The sequence below is a fragment of the Dicentrarchus labrax genome, unplaced genomic scaffold, assembly GCF_905237075.1.
Source record: "Dicentrarchus labrax unplaced genomic scaffold, dlabrax2021, whole genome shotgun sequence".
NCBI lineage: Eukaryota > Metazoa > Chordata > Actinopteri > Moronidae > Dicentrarchus > Dicentrarchus labrax.
In genome coordinates this window covers 8,460,350-8,484,007 of record NW_026136706.1, presented here as the reverse complement: position 1 = coordinate 8,484,007, position 23,658 = coordinate 8,460,350, and the positions used below count along the sequence as shown (strand labels likewise).

The 23,658-nt window shown below is 40.5% G+C and overlaps 1 protein-coding gene across 2 annotated transcripts in view; it reads right to left on the bottom strand.

Annotated features, from left to right (window-relative positions):
• Window positions 1-23,658, bottom strand: part of ptpn4a (protein tyrosine phosphatase non-receptor type 4a) — a 68,322-nt gene that overhangs the window by 4,433 nt on the left and 40,231 nt on the right. For both annotated transcript variants that reach the window (XM_051404695.1, XM_051404696.1), the window contains exons 8-26: window positions 21,019-21,139; window positions 20,498-20,585; window positions 19,169-19,257; window positions 15,631-15,694; window positions 14,654-14,826; window positions 12,801-12,869; window positions 12,531-12,665; window positions 11,878-12,039; window positions 8,314-8,473; window positions 7,484-7,567; window positions 7,178-7,234; window positions 6,863-7,019; window positions 5,593-5,759; window positions 4,810-4,900; window positions 4,520-4,581; window positions 3,265-3,411; window positions 2,485-2,613; window positions 846-994; window positions 23-158 (exon numbers count right to left, since the gene is read on the bottom strand). In XM_051404695.1, coding sequence (XP_051260655.1) covers window positions 23-158; window positions 846-994; window positions 2,485-2,613; window positions 3,265-3,411; window positions 4,520-4,581; window positions 4,810-4,900; window positions 5,593-5,759; window positions 6,863-7,019; window positions 7,178-7,234; window positions 7,484-7,567; window positions 8,314-8,473; window positions 11,878-12,039; window positions 12,531-12,665; window positions 12,801-12,869; window positions 14,654-14,826; window positions 15,631-15,694; window positions 19,169-19,257; window positions 20,498-20,585; window positions 21,019-21,139 — 2,240 coding nt within the window. The remainder of the gene's footprint in view (window positions 1-22; window positions 159-845; window positions 995-2,484; window positions 2,614-3,264; window positions 3,412-4,519; window positions 4,582-4,809; window positions 4,901-5,592; window positions 5,760-6,862; window positions 7,020-7,177; window positions 7,235-7,483; window positions 7,568-8,313; window positions 8,474-11,877; window positions 12,040-12,530; window positions 12,666-12,800; window positions 12,870-14,653; window positions 14,827-15,630; window positions 15,695-19,168; window positions 19,258-20,497; window positions 20,586-21,018; window positions 21,140-23,658) is intronic.

Genomic DNA, 23,658 nt, shown 5'->3' with positions numbered 1-23,658 from the left:
ACATATCGATGCGTATACATACAGGTGTTTGGATCATCATGGCCCTCTGGTCTCTCATGGTCCTGACGATATCTAGAGGATACACTGGCTGGCCGCACTCCATTAGACACAATGCTGTCTCCATGGTGATCAGAACCCCTGTCCGACCAATCCCCGCACTGGAAGAAAAGACGAACGACAAAGATTAGAGTTGAAATCATTAAACACACAAATCAGCTGATTATGGATTCACCACTACAAAATTAGGGCTGTTGCAGTGATTCAAGGTGGCTCAGCAGCACAGTATGTGGTATTACCGCCATTTATGTTGTTGTTTAATGTTTGCTAATGACTTTTTAAGGAGGTTCATTTCAATACCTAATCACCTGCAATCTCCCTCCTCCTGCCTCCTGGATCTGTGACCCTGTTAACTGCCGACTTTAAGCAGAATTAAAATCGCCAGAGAACCCCAGCTAGCCATGGAACGCAAATACACAACCGTGACAGATTGGGATATTTAAGAGACCGGTCAGCTTTTTCTACTAAAAGACTGGTGTTTCCAGTCAGGAGTGAGGTGGGAGCTATGTTCCTGTGTGGTACTGTAATCCTGGGTTGTGAATTGGGGGATACTGAGTAGCTGATACTACATTTCAGACGGCGCTTCTACTGTGAGTGAGTCTCTCCAGCCAGGCCACTACGGGACGCTTAATACTTAATACTGAACATGACGTGATCATTTGAGGTCACATGTGGTTGTGGTGGTGGCTTGTAATCCCCCGTGGTTGGCTCGTCAGTAGCTTGTACTTCATTATTGCAGTTATTGCAACAGGCCTACTACAAATAATTCACACAAAGAACTACTGTACCTGCAGTGTACCACCATCGGCTGGTCCTGTCCGGCCCGTTTGGTCCGTACCAGAGCCACAAAGTCCAGGAAATCAGTGGAGTCATCAGGGACGCCGTGGTCCGGCCAAGCTAGGTACTGGATCTGGGTAAGCTCTCTCTGCTGCTCACTCTGAACACACACACACACACACACACACACAGAAGGAAAAGGAGATAGGAAATGACTTTATATTATATTTTCATGTCTTCCAGGAAAGCTTCTTTATTATGAGAGGCCTCGGAAATGAACTGAGAGCATTCACTATCGCCTCAGTCAAGACCCGAGCTTCCTGAGTGATTAATTGTTCTCAGATATCACTCACACTCAGAACTGGTTCAATGCAGGTTCTTGTATTTCATGTGGGCAACCTCCTAGCATGTTTCATTGAGCTCTGTGTCCTAGGGGGAGACTGCACAGCCGCCCTGTTTGTGTAATTATGGCCTTCAAAAATGTTATGAAACGGGTAGTGTGAATAACAAACTGGCTTTATTTTTTCCACTCTGCTGGACCACTTGGTGATTCACGTTGTTCTTTCCCGTTTTATGAAACACCAGGTACTGATGACAACATTTTCTGCGGCTCTACAACTACAATGTACATTTTATGTTGCTGCAATCAAACTATAAATAAAATAAAAAAAGATCTAAACCCAACAGGGACACAATAATGATGTCTTACACACACACAGCAGCTACAGCAGATAACTACTGACCACTGTTTCATGTGCAACGCAGAACCCTTGTGTTCCTCTTTAATATTGCCTCGCCGCATCGCCATGGTAACACATCTATCTCCATGGCAACAATCACAGGCAGAGGAGAATGCTAATTGCCTCCTCCTACAGCCATATATCTTAAAAGGCCACGATACACGGGCAACACACAGAGAAGTAATCAGGAAAACACAGGCAGCAGGAAATGGCGAGGAAACAGCAGGAACATTTGATCCTCCATTAAAAGTTAATTTTCAATTCGATTTTTGTCCTCAATGCCAGCATGGTAGATGCCCTTTTACATATATTACAGGGAAAGAAAAAAAACAACGATATCGCACCATTCTGCATCCGAAAACATCTCAAACGTCTTTAAGTTTATAGAGGAATGAGATAAAAGTTCACCATAACGCGTTTCAAGTTTAACTGTGAGCTTCAAAAGGCTTCAACATCAAAATAAAACTAACTTACATTCTCCCTTTTTTATAAAACTATCATCGTCCCACTCTCTGCTCCTCTCTTCCTCTGTTTGGTTCCTCTGTTCTCGCTCTCTCTATTTCAGCAATGTGACTGACTGGGGTGGTTGGGGTTGTCATGGTAACCAGATCCCAAAACGTGGCCCGCATGCAGCAAGCGGGAGCCAGAAAAAGAACAGCCCACACTGGTCACTATGGCAACACACCTCCTCGGGGTCCTCAGCGGCTCATCCTTTCCTGAGACGCTTGGTCCCTCTCTTTGATTGGACCCAGCGTCTCTCTCTGCGTTGCCTTCGCCCTCCTCCCTAACCTCCTCTTCTATATTTGCTTCACCTTCACTCCCTTCTTCCCAATTTCCCTTCTCCCGTTCGCCCCCCGCCCCCCTTTTTTTCCCCTTTCTATTTTAAGTGTGTGTTTGCGTGTGTATTTACCGGTGTGTGCACTAGAGTCATCTCCCGGACCAGGAAGGCAGAGTTGCCCTCTTCATTGTGGCACGTTACTGTAAAGTCTCCGTAGGTGGCGCTGCTGTCTGGATTGGGCCAGTACTGGTGACACTTGACCTACAAACACACACAAAGTATTCCGTCTAATTTACTTAACAGGTCACGACTGTTATTCTCAGCTCAGGGGGTCAAAGGTCAGGCCAGTGGCATATTTCACCTTTTAAACTAGCCATCTGTAAGCATGTTTGCTATTATGTTCAACACACAAATATATTGCATATACAATGCATTCAGTCCATCTGGAATAATGAAAGATGGTACATGTGATCAATTGTTAACACAACTACACAATAATTCTTTCTAATTTTAAAAGAAAAATTTGCATGTGCACATTTTTGTTTTTGTTTTTTAAATTCACACCTGGTTTGATGACTAAAGGAGTTTTAGTTCCATTGTGTTCAGGGTAAAACAACTTTTACTCACTTTGTGTATTTTATAAATAATGCTCAAATAAACAAGCTGCAGAAACTCCTTTTTGCAGTAAATAATAAAATAATTTGAAGTGTCTCACTTAGACATGCATTTAATGATACATAGACATTATATTGGCACTAAACAACCTCACTCGCACTCTCCTAATGTCTGAGTTTATAGTTGGATCTAACCAATTCCACATGTACAGTAAAGTTTTTTCTGAATGGAAACATTAACAGTGAAAACTTCTGAACATGCTGCTGTCTTTGTCTTTGAAGAATTATTTGTACATACCCGCCCCCTTTCGACTTGTGTAGTCAGCATGACCACCATAGATGAGCCCTGCTCCCATGTCATTTGCCAGAAGTCGGGGCAGGTGTTGGGCAGCGGGCCCTGGCATGCTATGTAGCGGTTGATCAGACTGGAGGCTGGAATCTCCATCTACAGAGACAGAGAGACACACAGAGATTGAGATACAGATACATTAGGTTGCAAGGACTGCACTTTACAGCTTTTTCTCCTTTTTCATTTTAAGAAAGTGTGCTTTGTGTGTTCTCAGCTCTGCAGAGAGCTAAATGTTTGCAGGTTCACATACAAGGTCGGACATAGTAACGTTATTGTAACATTCAATTCAGAATTGAATGGCGTCACGAAGACGCCAACAATACAGAAGTACAAGGTTAAATAAACAGAGCAATATATTGATTGTGCATCTTGTTCCAGCTTCTTAAAAGCACTGCTATCTTTAGGTTGTCGAGGAGCTTCTTCTAATGTCACATCAGTCTAATAAATGTGCTTCACAAACTACTTTGACCACCAGAGCATCAATCTCTCTGAATTTCCAGCAATGCCAACAGCTTATGGGATGAATCTCTAAACATTTCACATACAAAAGCACACAGAAATTAAATGAGACTGAAGGTCATTTTTAGCTTTGCCTGGGTAACATCAGATTGACAAAAGGCAGCAGGATGTATACTATCAAATAAATGATCACTTCATGAGAAACTGTATTAGTGGATGTAAAGTGCTGATTAGATGAGTGAGACGCGGGGGCGATTGTCCTTCGCGCTCACAATAATCATTACTTTAGCCGTAGAGAGAAACAATCATTCAACTATCAATCCTTTTTTTTTTTTTTTTTTTTATGTGTAATGTTCAATACAGCCAGCACAGGGTATTTACATAGCAAAGACCCAAGTTTGAATTCTAAAAAGGACTCACTTTAACAGATAGAAGAAGCATCATGTTACAGATGTCGGAAAATGCCTTAAATTATTAAAAAAAGAAACACCCTCTACACATCCAAAAGCAGGCTGAACTAGTATTCAGCTCAACTTGGTGACTCAAAAGAATGCAAAACATTAACTCAAGATGTCATTTGCTTGTAAAGCTGATGTGGTTAATTCATTCACCAGTATGGCCACCGTGGTGTTTCAACATGTGTTTCTGGTGGCTAACAAAACAGACCACCCACCACGCCTCAACGAGGAAAAACACAGAGATATTGATGGAGGAATAAAAGAGAAAAATGAAAGAACAAACTCACATTGATGTAATTTGCATTGATGTAGTCATCTGTGCTTTTCAGAATGACCCGCGTGGCATCATCTGCGGAAGGAGACAAAAAAGACAACAAAAGGAGGTAAGATTACATAGAGAGAAAGATGGCAAAGGAAGAGAAATGTTGACAAAGGAAGAAAGGAAAGATTTCAAGAGGGGGAAAAAAAAATCAGGTGGAAAAGAGAGCGTGTGTGAAGGAAGGAACAAAAGGTTAACGTCGGCACATATTTGAACACACAAGCCAACAGAAATAGACAACCGTGTGCAGTCACGTACAAGGAGAGATGTCTCTGTAGCGATTTTTGGAAACGTTCTGAGGTAATTTGGCACACAGCATGGTCATCCCCGGCCTCTTCCTGTACAGTTGCTGTAAAAAAAAAAAAAAAAAAAGGAACAGAAATTTAATATTAAAAATGTGGCAGAAGGAAGACGATCAGTAAACACCAAGTATTTATTTAGCCTGTTTGTGTATGTAAATATGCAAATGTTTCAAATGTGTGAAAGTAATTAAACCTACTACAAAGAGTTATGAAAGAGTCAGTTTAATACCGATGCCTCTATGACCTACATAAAGACCATAAAGACCATCAGACAGAAGACTATACTATATACTACAGGCTGTTCTATAGTTATTCTTAATGCCTGCCATTGGGTCAGATTCCCCTTGAAATCAATGAAATTAGGTGGTAGAAATACTACAACAACTAAATTAAATTTCCTTGTTGCTGCTTTAACAAACACACTCAAAAACATTACGTATGTTTGTGTGCATGAGTGCTTTCATGCTGTGACTTTTTGTGCATTTATGTCCCTGTGTGTGTGTGTGTGTGTGTGTTTGTAGTTAACATTCCTCTTCAGTGAAAGCACAACACCCAGACTTTAAACAGGAAACTGTTAAGTGATTACGACAAAGGACAGGAAGTTATAGGAATGTGAACGAGGAAAGAAATGTGTGACAAATGCTCCCATCAATCAATCAAATTTCTGATTCTAACCAACAACATGAGCATATATGGACAGTGTCTGTTCATGTGTGTGTTTGTTTCTATTCCTCCTCACATCAAACTGTGCCAGTATGGCTCCACTGCACAGGCCTTCCTTCAGTGTGACCATGGAGTCCCTCAAAGCATGCTGGTCTAGCTGGGCGGGGTCCTGAGGGGACTTCTCAGGGATGTACTGAAAATCTGGCTCCGAGTCCGCCTTCTCCTCCACCACGTCGTAGATGGCTGGATGGGACAGGGAGGAAATATTTCAGGAGTTTATATACACACAGCTGTTTATGTAGGCTATGGGAGTAGTTGATTTATCTTTAAGTAAATAATGAAGAAAGAAAACATGCAATAACCAATGCACTACACCACTGAGAGGAATTCAATACATTTATGCACTGCTCTGATGTAAGGGAGGAGAGAATGCATAAATCCCTTTTTGACCCAGTTAAAATACCAAGAATTTCCATGTTTCATCATCTTTAAAAGCTTCCCTCCACTTTGTTGATGCTGATTACAGGGAAGGCTTTGCCATCTCTCTACATGGTGAATATACATATAGCTGAGATGTACAGAAAGCTCACTGTACAACTTCAAACAGTAGAGCTCTGTTCAAATTATAAGAGAGAGACTGAGCAGTCCAGAAAAGACCAGAGGAAGGAAAACTGGAGACCATTTGCGTAGCTGTTAATCTTCAGGAGTGGGCAGCACCAGCTATCCCTGTGTTACGCTTTGCCTTGTTATCGTCTAAGTAGACGTTCATGCATCACTAAACTGAAACAGGTTACACCACATAAAGTAGTTCTCACACAGAGATTAGTTGTTACTAAACAGATACACCCAGCAACTGCTAGCTATAACTGTAATGTAGCTAATGTAACTGAAAAAAGATCACACCTATATTTAAGATCGGTTCATATATCGCTTGGCCTCCTTCCTGACTTCCTGTTCATACTGGTGATTGCTTTTGATTGGACAGCAGAGATGTCTCCTAGCAACCGATTTACATGAGGTGTTTAGTATCTAAGACATTCCTTAGCAACCCAAGTTATTAAATCACCTTTTTTATAAACTACTTAGTAGTAACTTGTTTGTAAATTAGGAAAAGCTTCTTCTAAGAGACAGTTTTCTAGATTTCTAGTCTCTTATCAAAGCTAAAATAAACAGGAGGTGGACAAAATAACAAGAATACATTACACTTTAATACAGTCCAACGTCAGTGTAATTGTGTTGAAGTACACGGTCTTGTTTTTCCAGTTCCTTAATGACCATCTCTTGTATTTGTCAAAGATAAAAGGTGACGTAGACCCAGTACATTCCAACCAATGGGAACCACTCACCATTCGGTCTGACCAATAGGATGAGCTCGCCAGAGTGGCTCTCACAGCTGGCCTTGATGAACATGACAACCTGATCATGGGTGTGGTCAGAAATGTCACGTCCATTAATTAAGACCACCTGGTCCCCCTCGTTAAGGCGAGGCACACACAGGTCAGCCTGAAGACGGACAGAAAGACAGAGAAAGATGAGATAAATCATTTTGAAACTTTCATTTCTAAAATAGTCAGCTATTTGCGAGGCTGCATTTGTTTTATTATTGAAAGAAAATGTAGTTATAGTCATGTAGTGACTGCATGGGGCGGTTGCTGACTTACTGATGTTCCTGGAGCCACTCGAGACACAATGATGGGCATCTTCTGGTCAGCTCCACCCTGGAGATGCACAAACGCACATCAGTTAACAACACAAAGCTTTCCACAAATGTCCTTCATTTCTGGGGAAGAGCTAATATTTAAAGAGTATGGAATTTGTCATGATGCATGAAGACAATTTGTTCAAAGGGTTTTGACTTCTTAGCATAAAAAAATAAGGAAAAGAAAGATAATATATATAAAAAGATACATTATATCTTTATTATTTATTATATATACAAAGTTGTCCCAACTATCGTCAACTCTCACCTTGACATTGAAGCCGAAACGTCCGTGTTCATCAGGTCTCATCTTGATTAGGACCAAATTATCATGAGGGACAACTCCATTTAGCTGCAACAGCAAAGTTGAACACAAATATATGAAATTCAAACACTACTCTCTTCCATACCGCCCTCCTCTGGGGCACAGGAATATTGGCTATGACTTGGTTGATAATGTTTGGCCAAAAAGTTACTCCATTATACTGTTTCATTCAATTTGCACTTGACTGGAATACAAACACATCTTCAATGTAACATCAGGATTTACAGTGTCAAAAGTTAATTTTTTGGCTACAAGTGGGCAGAGAAAAATATCAAAAGAAGCTGACAGACACCCCCACAGACAATAAAACAAATGCCTACTCTCACACCAGCAAATACAGAGCAACACCAGCATAATCATTTGTAACCTGACAAATTGAGGGCCAATATTAACTCTCCTTTTAGCATTCTGGATGTTCAATTATGTTCACCAACCCTGCACTAACTTTGTCTCGGTAAAGTAACAGATTCACTAACCTTACCTAGACAAACTAGAGTGTTTGCTGGAACTGGCTGCCTATCGGGATGTTGATGACTGCAGCTGAGACTATATACAGTACATGTTCTGGCTTTAAAATCAAAACAGTAAGCTAAAAAAAGGCATGAAAACATTTCTTAGAGCTGAATATATGTGGTAATTCTCCGTCATTTCAGTCCTATACGGAACTTGTTATATCACACAATGTGATTTTGTTCAATGTTAATTAAGTATTAATTACTGCAGACTTATGATGCAGTGAAATGACTGCTACTGTTTCATGCTGCCATACTGACCGTGGTCTTGTCAGCATTGACAGGAACATCATACATCTCGTTGAGGTGGTTATCCAGGAGGCTCTGCTGGGAGTGGGCCTGGATGATCTGGCTCAAGGTCTTTCTGCTCAGCTGCTTGGGGGGCAGAGCTGGAGGTTGACTGTCTAGCCCCTCTGGAGACCTGAGGGAGGGACAGAGAGAAGGAGACAGAAATAATGAGTTTAGTTTTTGACGCAAACAAGTATTTTTCACATGCAATCTGGTTTTTATTCCCTTTTTTACCACTATTCTATATGATCACACTTATTCAGTAAAGAACAAAAAAATGACTACTCATTACAATTGTACATAATTACAAAATGAATCCCTATCTTGCTGTTTAACAGCATAACTACTGATGAAACAACCTGGCCTTTTAAAGATGGAGGGACATCAAAGGCACAAAGCAAAAGACACAAGTAATGGTCTAGCTGAAGATTGTCCTGTTTGTTAAAGAGGTGGGCTTTGGTAGAAAAGGAAAAACAGATGAATGGAGAAAAACAGATAACAGGGGAGTGAAAGAGAAAGAGATTGCAAGAGACAGAGAGGCTTAATAGCACTGTGTTAGTCACAATGCATTAACCTCAATAAAAGGGCTGCAAGAGGAAGGAAAACACTCCCCTCCATCATCCAGACAATAAAAGGCAGTCAGTGTGTATGATGAAACAACACGGCCAGTCAGGTAAGGCTTTCAGAAGCACCATGTCTCACTCTCTGGGGGGTAAAAGCCAGTCATTTCACTCCATGTCTGTGTCCGTTAGTGTGCGTGTGTGAGGCTGTGTGCAGGCACTCCTTAGGGGCGAGAGCACCAGTCAAAGAGCATTGCCTTTGTTTTGGCTGCGGCTACTGGTGCCACTTTGTGTCTTAAATACACACACTGAAACTAACATTTATTATGGGTCAAAACCAGGTCAGGCTTTCAGAAGGAGGGCAGTGCACAGCAGGCATGAGCCAAGACGGCACATCCTCCTACATGACTGCATTTCCTCGACACGACACAGACGAGGGAAATGGATATGGAAGTATCTTCATACCTCACCACAACTTAGCCAAGGCCCTGGGATAGGGAGATTGTCTACACAGGACATAACGAAGCCCTGCTTTTTAAGTTTGAAAGCCTGACGGAGGACAGAACTAAATGAGTGTGCATAGCGACAGACTAATCACATGCGAGTACATGGGAAGACTAAAAACAAGCTGCTATAAAGCACCATGTTGCACCACCAAAAGACACTTTTAGTGCACACCCAGTAGTTTTTAAACAAAATTATATTTCCAAATGCAACTTTTGCTTTGCATTTATGAAGAAAAGTGTCTGATTATAGCATACAAAGTAATTTATCACAACATACCACACTGTTGGATGCAATGTTGTGTTATAGTACCGTATATTGTATAATTGCACCTTTTTGTTCCCTGACACTGTCATGGGTTATAAAGACACAGCATTTTAAAAACTATCACTGTGATGTGGCGTGGTTAGCTAAACAGATAATTTTCACTCTACATAACTAAATACAGAACATTATAGAGAGTGTGTCCCAAGGGTTATGGCTTTGTTGTATTGCTACATGTGTGGAGCTGACAGTGTATAACTGTGGCCTGTGGGAGAAAAAGCAGATTCTAATTTAGTTTTTATTGGAGGAAAATCTTGGAGGAGCATTGGGAAAATTTGGATTATGGGCCTGAGTAAAGTGATGGACCTGAAAATATTGGAGGAGGAAATTCTGGAGCCACCAAAGCTAAGAGAGACGATAGAAAATGCGAGTTTCTTTCTTTTGACAATAATTTTCTTTTAGAAATGGTAACCAGCAAACTATTTTCTGAATATTTGAGATTAGGAAGGCCCAGCTCTGAAAGGTTTCTTTTCTCATCTTTTTTTTTTTTTTTTTCATGGTTCCAAATTAAGAGAGTGAAAAAAAAAATCTGCAAGAAAACTGGGAGATGGGGAACTTGGGATGCTGAAATTGGCAAAAAATGAATTCACACCAAGTTTCCTCTGCCTGCAATACAGTACTTGTCGAACTCTATTTACAGAAAGATATCAAGTTAAGACATCATGTAAAAAGCTCAGTTTCATCTTACTTCTTCTAACATTATGGCGAATGGCTTTTGTGCTACAAGCTGAATGTAGTTATTCAAACATCTGTCAACAAACTGACGGAGAACAGATGTTGCAAAAATGGACCACCAACCAAATTATTTAACAATTTTTTAGGGGTGATTATTTAAGCATAAAATGTGATTTCAGAAAAGTGGGTACTTAAGGTGGGTATTGATGTGTTGTTGTGGGGATGACTAATATGGATCAACCACATGAAGCCAATAAAATAATATACAAGAATAAGGTGTGTGTTGTCTGAGGAAGAAAGAGCAGGTGATTATGTCATCTTTTGGCTCTGTAACAGAGCGATGAGCCAACGACTTGGCGTGTGTCTGTATGTGTGTGTGTGTGTGTGTGTGTAGCTTTGTAGGCAGCGGAACTACCACTGTAATGTTACTTAACCACTCTGATTTCCAACTGAGAAATGTTCCAACCCCCCCATCTCTCTCTCTCTCTCTCTCTCTCTCTGCCATATCCACAATGCATCTTTTCCCTCATTCAAATCACACACACTTGAGCACAAACCGGTCCAGGCCAACAGAACATGTGTGCATCTTATACTCAGGGCTTATTTCTAACTCAATATATAAAAATTCTCCAACAGAGAATTTATTACGGGCTTTAAGGTTGTTGTTTTTTTATTGAGAACAACTGGTTTTGATAACTGCAGTTAGATTTGCACAATCTCAGACAGAGGCTCACACAGCCTCCATCAAGTATCGCTGATTGAGTGAGCAATGGAGCAATGTGTGATCAATTAGCTATCAAATACCAAACTCCCGAAAGCCATGCGACAACACTGTGAGTCAATGTTTGTCAGAGGATTAGAAGGTGAGGTATGTCAGTGTTGAAGAAAGAGGTTCCAAATACTGGTGTTTTCCATTTTCAGAATCCATTATGGACAGCTGTACAAACTTTACTCATAGGCTTTCAGGCCTTGAAACAGAAATGTGGAACTTTGTCGCCAGATATTTTATAGTGTGACTCACATACACACTAATTTCTAGCTTAGCCCGTTTGTACAACCTCTCCGCCCTGCTACCCTCTATAAACACATTTTACAGGCTGTTTTTCAAAGGGTTCATATTCTCAATGAGGCCGACTAAGTGACACTGGGAGAGGGTGTGAACTGTTGGGAGAAGCCACAGACACAGACAGACATTTAAAAACCAGTCAACTCAGCAGTACAGTCAGACAGAGTGGCACTAACACTGATGAGTAAAATTAAACTTCAGAATTAAAGGGCGGCAGTTTTGGAGGGGTGCTGTATTTATGTGGGAGTTAATTTAGAGTGAAAGTCAAAGGTTTTTTTCCCCCCTAAGAGAAACAGCATTAAAGAAAGTGAGTGCATCAAAAACAAGGAGACAGAGAGAGAAAAGAAAGATTTCTTTCCCCCCCATCAGTCGTAATTTCATCAAGCGCCCAGCAGGGGTGAGACTTACGGTGTGGAGTCCAAGCTGATGCTGTTGGCCTGCGTGGACGATGCCGACTTGTGATTGGAGGAGAAGACAGGCAGACTCGGCGAAGCGTGGATCACGTGATCCACTAGGTGACCAACGGATGACGGTCGTAGTCGTGTGCCCTCTTGTACAAACAGCGAGTTCCTGACGAGCAAATGCAAAGACACATAATGTTAAAGAGGATATTGACAAATTCTCTCTGCTGCTTCACTTTCTATTTTTTTTTTCAATCATCTTTTTTTTTTTTTAGGCAAAGTTATTGTAAGGTTAAGTGTTGTCTTGGTATTGATACTGAAACTATTAATTATTAAGGCAAAATGCAGGAATGGATATGAAATTATGCAATGTTTCTTGATTTTGGGGGACAGAAGTAAGTCAGAGGTTGTGGTTGGACACTAAGGACACTTCTGCATCATAAATATTTGCCGGTACAGTTCTGAAAAGACTTCCTAGCTTAAAAAATAATCTCTTTTGCAGCTGGCAGACCTGGCTGCTCACTAAACAAGAACAGAACATGTTCTCCAGCGTCTTAAAAAATCTTGATCTGTAGTTGCTTTAAAAATTTATTTGTCTTTCTGATTACATTTAAATTTCCACAACCTCAACTAAGTAGGAACCCTGAAACTTGGACTCACTGATTGGGCGTCCCAGGAGGTGAGCGAGTGGGCAAACTCTGGGTCTCCAGTCTCTCATCCGATAGGCTGTTCCTGCTGACCGACTCCCAGTCGGTTCCGCCCAGCAGCTTCCTGGCCAATGGCTTACTGGGAGATCTGCGGAGACCAAGACATTCATTCAGTGGTGGCCAAGATAAAAACAATAGTAACAATACAATAGATTTTTGTTTATGTACCCTTAAAGGCTTCTAACGGCTAGATTCAACTAACCAAGAGTGACATGATGATTACCTGGCAAACACTCTGTCCTTGATGCCTTTCTCCTTTCCATACTGCACAGACTGCACCTCCGTCCGCCCGCTAGACACAGAAACAACAAAAACAACATTCATTGGACTGTCATGGAAAACATTAACTGAAGGGAAATAGGCTGAAAATCTTTAACTCTTGGGTTCAGCAAGGCTACAAAAAGTAATTTCTTCTTCTTGCCCTATTTCCCGATCACACATGACAACAGTGATATTTGTTTAATCCATATAACTATATACAGCAATACAGTGTACTGATGATTATTGCTGTTGCACAACACGCTTCATATCTGCTAGATAGCTAACGAGCTGTCCACAGTCTGGACCAACTCAGCTGTGAATAGTGCAAGAAGACACTGTGTTACCATCAAGTTACAGAAACATGGACTTTTTATTTTTCTGTGGCAGCAAACACAACATACAGTAACTATTACACCGCAACCTGAACTTATCTACACACTTAATGGCTGACGAAAGTAACGTGACTATACCTTGACACAGCGGGAAAGACACCTGCCTACAATAAACCAGCACAAGTTACCCACAAGCCCACCTTTCTTAAAGGGGAAGGCTCGGCTGGTAACACCCAGTGCAGTCAGGCTGTGGGTGGAGCAAGGATCAGATTCTTTACTGAAGTAAAAGTACTAAAACCACAATTTCAAAAAATCCCAGAAAAACCTCAGACACTAATGTAAAAGATGTCTTATTTTCTCTATTTTATATTTACTATTGCTCTATTTCTACTGCTTTAATTAAGTTAATGTATTTTGTTTCTGATTACTCCATTAATTGATGGAATAATAGATAGAATACTTGATTACTTAATTAATCGATAGATTCAGCCATGCAATTGAGCAATGAAAGCACCAGTTCATCAAGCAATCCGTCATCCGTTGGTCACCAGCATTAAGAGTTGAACTTCTGCCAGCCAGTAACCAACCAAGTGCAAAACAACATATACAAGATGGAGATCATGTAAAAACACAAATTTTATTATAAAGTCAGTCAGCATCTTACAGTAAGGGTGAGAAAACACACACACACACACACACACACACACATACACACAGAGCTAAGCCAAACATCAGAGGGAGGCTCACTTGCATTGCATCACTTCTGCTCAATAATGCATCACAAGACCTCCAACTCTCAGTTCATATCTCACTCAAATTTCAAGGAAAAAGGAAATAAAAAAGTTCCCAATGAAGTGAAACTAAGTTGTCACAAGGAAATGGCATCATACAGTACTGAGTAAAATGTTTGCAGAAGTGACTTTATGTTGTTTTCTCAGTTGCCGTGAAATGTACAGTATATCACCAGTGAAACCAATGTCTGTGAAGCAACTTGCACATGATGCTTGCACATGGACAGAAACACACCAACTATTCCTTTAAATCATCAAAGAACAGCTGCAAGCCCAAACACAAAAGTTCTTTTTTCCTCTTATTTTTTTTAAGGTAAACCCTGAATAATTAAACAGTGGTTTTCTGGGGGGAGACAGCATGAGAGGCACCCACTAGCCTTCCAGTGTATCAGTCTCTCAACCCAAAGCGAAACAACTGCATCAACTTCCAAACAAACATGCACTTCTGTAGATGGTTCCCTGAGGCAGGGCTATTGCTGAGAGTGAGACGGAAGGAAATACATAGACAACGCATCCACAAGTCTGGGTCTTGTGTGTCTGAATATGTGAGTGTACATGTCAGTCTGTCAAAGTCTGGCTGTCAAGGCATGATTTTTTAACAGATTCTCTGTGTGCCCTGTCGATTCTCTCAAATTTCCTTTTTTGTGTGTGTGTGTGTGTGTGTGTGTGTGTGTGTGCCCTCTTGTTCTCACCAGTATCTGAATTTTGAGCCCAGGGTAAAGTAGTGAGCGAAGAAGTTCTTCTGTGGTGGGATGGGCCGCTCCAGTCTGAAGAAGGTGTGGTGCTCCACACAGGCCTTCCACAGGTTTTTACAGGCCCGATAGTTCACCATGTTGAAACCCAGCAGCGTCTCCCGGGTCTCAGTCTGCGTGCGGGAAGGAGGAGACAGCAGTTAGTGGGACCACCGAGCAACATTTTGGCATTCAACATGAGAGTGACAGTGGTTGACCAGTATTCAGCCAGTTTATCTAAATGTAACAGTAATCCAAGTAACGATATATACATGCAGTAAAGATAGGCAGTGTGTAGATCAAAATTAAAGTATGATATAATAAATCACAACGTTTTAAACTAGGCCAAGACGATTATGCCTTTCATTATATTAGGAAGTTAATGTAACAGGCAGGTTGTGTACATATACAAACATATGTTCAAGGCCAGTGCAGCTCTCTAGATGCATTCAGGGAGGAGGCCGAGAGAAGAAATGGGAGACAAAAAATGAAAAATAAAATAACTGTATCATTTAACTGCGAAATCTCAGTAATAACTAAAATGTTCTTGTACTGTCTAGACAACAAAGGCTTAAATTTTGTAGGGCAATGTAAGAAGGATGAATGATGGCCATGCAGAATAGAAAGAGATCCATGTGTCAAACAAGGAATGCAGGACGCAGTGGGGGGATTAAAGCAGAGTCAACCAGGACACAGACAGCAGGGGGTTAATCTGACACTGATTACACACACACGTGCAGACACAACTCAGTTAACATCTTCAGGGTATCTACAGAATATACACACATTTACACAGTCAGTATGTACAGAAACACACAGACAGACACAGACAGACACTTTATCTGTTCGCAAACAAGACACAATTGTGGGAGGGCGGTGGTGGTTAATAAGTGTGTCTGTGTGTGTCTGTGTGTGTCTGTGTGTGTCTGTACACCTACCGCCTCTCTTCTCAGCTGGACGAAGAACTGTTTGCACTTGAAGGAGATTTTCACTATTTTCAACCTGGAAGCAGGAAAAAGAAAAAACAAGAAGTTAGTGTCTCCATAGTTAATGGACCTGTATTGAGACACTGATGTTACATTTTTATTAGCTAAATGTCAGTCGTTGAACTGTGGAAAATGTCAGGAGTAGGCAGTGTGAAAATCTTAAAAACAAATGTTATTTTGATAAATTTGTTACAGTAAAAAGGAATCAAATCATACAGCACTTCAAAAATCATAACATTGTTTTACTCTAAAATAGATGAAGAATGTGTTTTGGGCATTTCAATAAGCATGCAAAATAATACAGTAACACAACAAAATGGTGTCATGTACTTGCAGCGTCACGCCTGATGTTTTACATTATGATCAGTGTTTTTTAATTTCATTATTTGCTGAACGGTGCTCCTCCTAATAGCCGTGGCCAGTTATTGTGATAATATTTGATGGTTATTACCAGTAACTTTAAAGGTAATTTCATCATTGATGCTTTTAATTTTGTCCATGCTTATAACAATATCTTATGCCTTTTTTGTTCCCCGTTGAATTCACTTTAAGGTTATTCAGCTTATTCTACAATGCCTGGAATATATATTCTGTTCAGTTTGATCATTAAAGCTATATGATGTTTACATTGAGTGAAATATTCAAACCCAGAACGATTTTCAGAAACAACCAAAAATAAAGTACATTTTTGGGGCTATTTTCCCCAAAAATATCATTTTTGGGGGGATATTTTTCTGTCACTATTTTTCTAAGTAGCTAGCTGGCTATGCGGGAAGATAATGTTCTTAGAAGTAAAATATAAATATCTTTTGTCACGCAAAGGTTGAAGCTTAGCCATACTCTTGCTTCAGTCCACCACATTCAAAGCACTATACAGGTGAGCTGAGGGTTTCATTACTGGCAGTGTAGACAGAAAGCACGGCAGGTCCAAAATTCTCTTTCACAAATCAATAAATAGAATAGAAAGGCACACGCTGAATCGCCTGTTCTTTGAGAAAGCTGTCACATCCCAACTGTTCATTTAACCTCCGACCCACTCCTCCTTCCATAGCTGGAGGGTGTGGATTACAAGAGTATGACGAACTGGAGTCTCCTAGCGGTTCATCTTTTCTCATCAATCTGTCTATTACCCAGTCATGCGTCTAAAGAGGAAGAAACGGTATAAAATAATGTTCGAATCAGAAGACCACACACGCATGGCCACAGTAAGAGGTCTGCTGATGAGCAGCAGAGTAACATAATCCCTCCCTAGAGCTCTGTTGCTGCTGTGACTCATCGCTCCCTGCTAAATATATTTTACATACTTACTCACACACACTTGCATGGACAAACACACATACACACACACACGCTTAGGCAGAGCGTGAGTCATGCCCCATCTAAGTGTGGCTCATTTGTCAGGCTGCTGTGGACAGAAATAGGAAAGAGGCAAAAGTCTAAATGTTTCTCTCTCTCACTCTTGACCCTGCCCTTACTCTATCTTACAGTTCAATTTATAACAAGAAATGGAAGAAAAAAAAGTGACAAGAAGATTCACTGTGAGAAGTGACAGGACTAAAGCAGACGTAGAAACAGTGAGCCTTTGTTAAAGAGAGGATGAAGAAAGAAGAAAATCAGGGAGTATGGGGTTGAGAGACACACATGGTAGTGGACAGCTGCTGGGGACACCACTGTTGGTCTCTAAATTTAGCTCAACTGACTAGATACTTAAGAGGGTTTTGCATTGATTTACATTCATTCCATGAAGACTTATCCTTACCCTGACCAAAAACCCAAGTCTTTACCATAAAAAATTCACGGTTTGGCTTTTTGTCCCCAAATGGTAGGCGAATCCCCAGAGTTATGAACTGGGTCCCCACAATATCAGTAATACAAAATCTTTCATTCCACAAACCTTACATCAGTACGCACACAAGTCTTACCACAAACATCTTACTGTTGTCAGACATTCAGTGACGTTCACGCACATACACGCACCAGCTGCTATGTGCATTTGGTCAGGGGGTGGGGGTGTGTGTATGCGTGTGTGTGTTAAGCCTACACACGAGTGAATTATCTTCCGGAGTTACAGGGATTTGAGTAGTTACTATCCCACCCCCGGCACCCATTAACATTTAGCCTCCCACAGTGCAGCAGCAGAGTATGGGAGATTTCCAAGAATCAATGCTTTAGAGAGGGAACGAGAGCAAGAGACATAAAGAGTGACAAGAGTAAGCGAATTAGACGGAAAGAGTTTAATAAAAGACACAGGGAAAAGGAGAGCAGGCAGATTTGATGTATATAATATTTCCAGGAAACCTAGTTTAACACGAAGCCCTCCCCTCCCCTCCGCTAGAAATATCTGGTGGAATCATCTGCATAATTCTAGAAAAGATCAACTGAGGCTTAAACATTAATATGCCATGTCATTATCACTCTGTGAGAGGTTACCAACATATTACACAGCGTATTTCTCAGCAAAAAGGGTCCCTGGAGGCAGTTCAAGTGGAGCTGGCAGGAGACTGATGGACAGAGAGGTGAGTTTGTGACAAGAACATCCACAGTTTGATTCCCCAGATCAGAGGAAATCTGGCTCTCTAGTTTTGGAACTACAGAAAGCAACGCAGCAAAGTGTTCATCTGTTCTGGTGAAGCTGCTAATAGTGACTGTGTTTTTTAGAATTAAAATATCAATGGATATGTTGTTTTCTTTCTAGCAGTGCTCTGTGTCCCATCCACAGTTCCACTCATTCACACCTGAGAGCTGCCAGGTTTTCTGTTGTTGGCCACAGAGTAGCTTCACTGAAACAGTTGGTTTTCAGCAACCTTGTTTTTGGGCTTTCAGCAGGTGTAACTGAAACTGTCGAACTTCTGATACCGAGCTTCTTTTGTGTCTTGAATAAAAAAACAGCAGTTTTGCTCGCAGGTACACTTTGAAAAGGCCTGTATGTTTTATTTTTGATTCCTTTCTGATGATATTTTTTTCTCCAACCAATTTCTCACTAGCTACCTAACTGAAACTACAGATTTTGCGCTAAAAGCAGCAGCATCTCTCCCACTGCCCCTCACTTCCGAGGCGTCCCACAGGGTTTAGTACTTGGTCCTTTCCTGTTCATCCTCTTCCTGCTCCCCTCTCTGTGATTTCATCTGTTTTCATTGCCTCCATTTCCACTGCTGTGCTGATGATTACACATCCACTAAATCCATCGCCACTGCAACTCACTCCACCCTGACCAACTGCCTCACTGAAATTAAATCATGGATGCAAGCCAACTTTCTAAAACTGAACTGTGACAAATCTGATATGATATCATTGGTCCCAAAGTTCTCACCAAAACCACCCACAACTTCTGCCTCTCCCCACACTCTAAGTAATCAGAAAAACACTTTGCTTCGGTATTTTCACTTTTTGGTTCTTACTTTTTCATGGCTACTTACTGGATTAAGAATGGCTGCAGATAAATCTCACAGAAACACTCAACATTTAAAGGTTTTGTGTGTATATCACTCACCATGGGAAATAGTTGATCCGTACCCTGTTCTTGTAAACAACAATGCCGGCAGACATCACCCCAATAAGAATCTCTGTGTTGCTCTGGTCCTGAAGAGAGGGTAACAGAGTATGTGAAGGAGACACAGAGTACAACAGAGAAAAGAAAAAAGGAAAAAAAGACAGCAAGACATTTTTGGATTAGCTTCCTCACTGCTACAAAACAAGCGGACGTTGCTGAAAACAGACAACCTGCCTCAAACAAAGAGAAGAGATCAGTGATACACTGAAAGAAAGCCACACAGGTGGAAATAAGAATCTGTGTGGGATAAGACCAGAGTTTGTGAGGGGCCAGGGTCCAAAAAACATCTACAGTAAATAAGAGAAGACCTTTCAACATGTTTAGGCTTTTGTCGTAATTGATTATCTAATTTAGAAATGTAATTTTATACGGTATTAACTGGACATCCTGCATGTGCAATGTGATACTGATGATGACAGAGTGCTGAAACATGTTTGTCTTGTGCTGCTTTATGCAGAAAACAAAATTGATTCTCTTACAGTTTTGATACACCGAATCAATAATCATGAATTGCCCTAACTGGAAAACCAGCCTGGAGCAGGTTACACTATTAAAGGAATGGCCTTTATATTTCTTCAAAGTATACATTGCATACTTTGAAATTTTGATTTTATGTACATTAAGGATGAAACAAAGTTAATGTCCCAATCCATAAAAGATTGGTAACACAATTTCCACTCCTCCGTGACATTATAGTGGATGTGAACATAGTTCTTATCCCTTCAACAGTCTTCAGCTTTTACTGTAGATTGAGATTCATGTGATGACTATTCGACAGAAATACATGAAATGACTTGGCTACTCAGCTACTATCTGTTGCTGTTTCAGTAAGAGCTGAATGCCAATGTGTGGTATTTCTACTGGATGTAGGCATCAACACCAACTGTACACACTGCAGCTCCTCCAACCTGTTCTCATTTCTTCCAGCGGCTCAAAAACAGCGTCAGATCAACCATGTTGTGACAGCGGGCTGCAGATTGGGACTTTATTCTATAAATTCTGATGCCACTGATTGAAGGTTGATATGGACTAAATTATCTTGTACTGCTCAGGGTTTTTGTTGGGGAGAGGGGGGAGAGAGACAACTGGAGTGAGATCACAGATACACTGACATGTCTAACAGGCCACATGGCTTGTGCTGGAGAAAGAAATATGAGGCACTAGACAAACAGAAACACAGAAACACAAACTGTATATAAATCAGTCTTTAACAAACACACACACCAAAGCAGACAAGTGTTAACAGTCGCAAAATAAAACCTTACTTACCCTTGCATAGTGCAGCTCTACCCCGTAGAGCTCCAGCGTGCGTGCTGTGTTCAGATAATTAAACTCTGACTGGGCAGGAGATAGACCACTGAGAGAGAGAAAGAGAGTGTGTGTGTTAAAGAGACATATGGAGAAGGAGAGAGAGAAAGGGAAGGGCACAAAGGCAAACAAAAGAAACGGGCGAACAGAGATATGAATGACAGCAGGAATAAAGGTTGGTGGCATGTGTCATAGTGCATCATAATGTATGTGTGGGAGTGAGTTTTCTTACATATTTCTCAAGAAAATAAAAAAATATTTGACTATTTTGTCAGTTCTAAATATGATGCACATTGTTGGCAGAATTATTTTGCTTTTACTGCAACAAATGGCGTCATTATTACAATATTTGACATGACAGTGGCATCAACAGCCTCTTTATCTGGACATACATTAATCTTTGGCATCCAATTCATTTTGGTGTCAGTTCCCATGTATTTGTACTTGCATTTGAATGTGCTTGTTTGTGTGTCTCAGTGTACCTGTGCTGCTGGTGATGTTTGGAGACCTCTTTGTGGAAGTCTTGTGGGGGATTGGAGACGAAGCAGTATTCCGACAGATATCCTGCTGTATGCTCCGTTTCATTGTAGTCCCCCAGCTCAGCTACACACAGAGAGAGAGAGAAAGAAATATTGATTAATATAATGTAAATGCATCAACACTATGCACAGATAGATAGATAATGAGATAACAATAAGGATGGCACTCATTGTGCACAGGTATGCTGCATGATTAACCTTTTCAAAAAATAAGTGAGATGTGATTACTGATTGTAATTCATTGATTTTTTGTTTAATAAAGCGAGCTATGCTGGACTGAATTTACCTACTGCTGGGGGATTGGCTGAAAACAGCAATTGTCATTTCTGTTCAATCTTCTTAATTTGGATAGTCGACATTTCAACAGCTAATTAGTAGAGATTCAACAACTGTTTTTTTTATACCAGACCACTGAGGTTAAGGATTTGGCTAGGTTTAGGCACAAAAAACATCTTGGTTAGGGTTTGTTCATGAATTATCACAACATCTACAGACAAAGCGAAGTGTTACAAATACTCTATTAACTCTATAATCTGTAGGCGGACAACCCAAATAAAGGGTTACCGAAAACATGCACTGGTAGAGCCAAATAGCTTAGAAAAAATGAAAACAATTAATTCAATTAAATAGAAAAAGTGAAGAGCAGCAAAAGTAGATATTGGTCATAAACATTTGCTATTATTCAAACTGGTGATTCCAACTTTTTTCAGCTTGTACCATTTTCTGTCCATGACCTAAAAAAGTCTGACAGCTTATTAGTGCCAGACCTGCCAAAATATGATGGCACTGCCAATATGGTCTATTGGCATGAAAACCATTTAGCCAGTGCTGGCAATATCTATCTTCACTGACAGATTTCTTCTTATGAATGTCTGCATGCTTTGGCTCATCATTAACCAAAATAACACCAAACCAATGACACGCAGGAATTCTTCTGCACTTGTTAATTGGCCCTCTTTCTCTGCACGTTCTTCCTCAGCCATCATCTCACACTTTTTAATCTTTCCGCCATCTTATCTGCTTTGGGTGTGCATTTGTTTTCATGGGAAAGCACTGGAATGACCACAGTTACAATGGTGTAAAAAAACAAAAACAAATGAATCTTCACACCTTAGCTGTGAATTTCTCACAGCCTCTGACAATCCTCTTCTGTTAAGAAAGTATGTATTATCACTACAAGCACATAAAGGATAGACACTGAATGTGCTCCGAGTGTCAAAGCATATTGACGGCATCAGTTGATTAAAATCATTTGTTTTTGAGCTTGCATGTGTTTGTGCCCTTGCAGGTTTTCAGGGCTGAACAGCGACACAGCCCTTTTATAATGATATTATCAGAGCAGCTGAGCCATCAGCGTGTGAACATGTATCAAGTTAGTCCAGGCCGACGCAAGAACTGTGTGTGAATATGATAAATATCTTAAAGAACATGACAAAATAAATAGCAAGCATATTTAATTTGGAATTAAAAACTGTGCTTTGGCTCTTTTCTAATGAATGTATTTCATTTGACAGACGGGCAGAGGCATTTAAATGTGGTTTAAAATAACAAGGATCAAGGATCAAAAATACTGTTGTTTTTTATACAAAAAAATGAAGAAGGGAGTGATTGCATATAACAAGCAGGGTGAAATGATTCCCAGATCTCTGGTAGCTTTCAGAGAGAATCCCCAAAGCCATTAGCTCAGAAGCTGGCGGTTGTGGTTCAAAAGCATCAATTCACTAAAGTAGTCCCTGGACTAACCTACTAGCCAGTAGCCTAAGCATATTGACCAACGAATCAATTCAAGCTCACCCGCTTATTGATGTGCACACAGCTCCAGGGAGGAATACAGTATGTAAAGTCAATACCTTACATCTGAGAACAGTAGGCTAGTGTTGGTTTTATTTTATGCTGATGCTTACTTCAACAAGGTCCGATATTAAGGCCAATGAAGCTGACAACCTGATCTCTCTTTATATATTCAAATTGTGATGTGAAATCTATACTCTGCTGTATACTGGCTCAAAGCGGAAAGGATAGCTCGGGATCAGGCTCCTTATAAATTATGCTATTGACCAATTAAGCACAAACAAGGCATTTAACTCTTCATTTGTGATGATGGGTTTACAGGCATTGGGGGTAATTTAGTCCATGTGTGTTTGCACGCAAGTGTGTGCGTGTGTGTATGCTTTCCCTTCATTAACAATTAACTGTTTATTAACAGAAGACATGACTGTATGTTTACCACCACAGTCAATATCAATAAATTAACACAAGAAACACTATGGAACTCAGTGAAGACCAGCTTGTGTTTGGTGATGTAACATTTGAGATAAAGCTGAATTACACAATCCCACATCTACTGCTTTAAAATAAACAAAAATGTGTCATTTCATTTTTTTTATTTATTTTTTTTAACCAAAATGCCTCATTTCTGAGGAAGGCGTTGCTATGGTTATCGGACAGTTGGTCAATTTTAAACAAGGATTTAGGTCTACTGGGTGGGATTTGCTGTGTTTTGAGAATGCAAGCTTTAGTGTGGGATTTAGCGTGATCAGTGCTGGCACTTGGGGTCGAGCTAACTGAATTAGCAGCATAGCA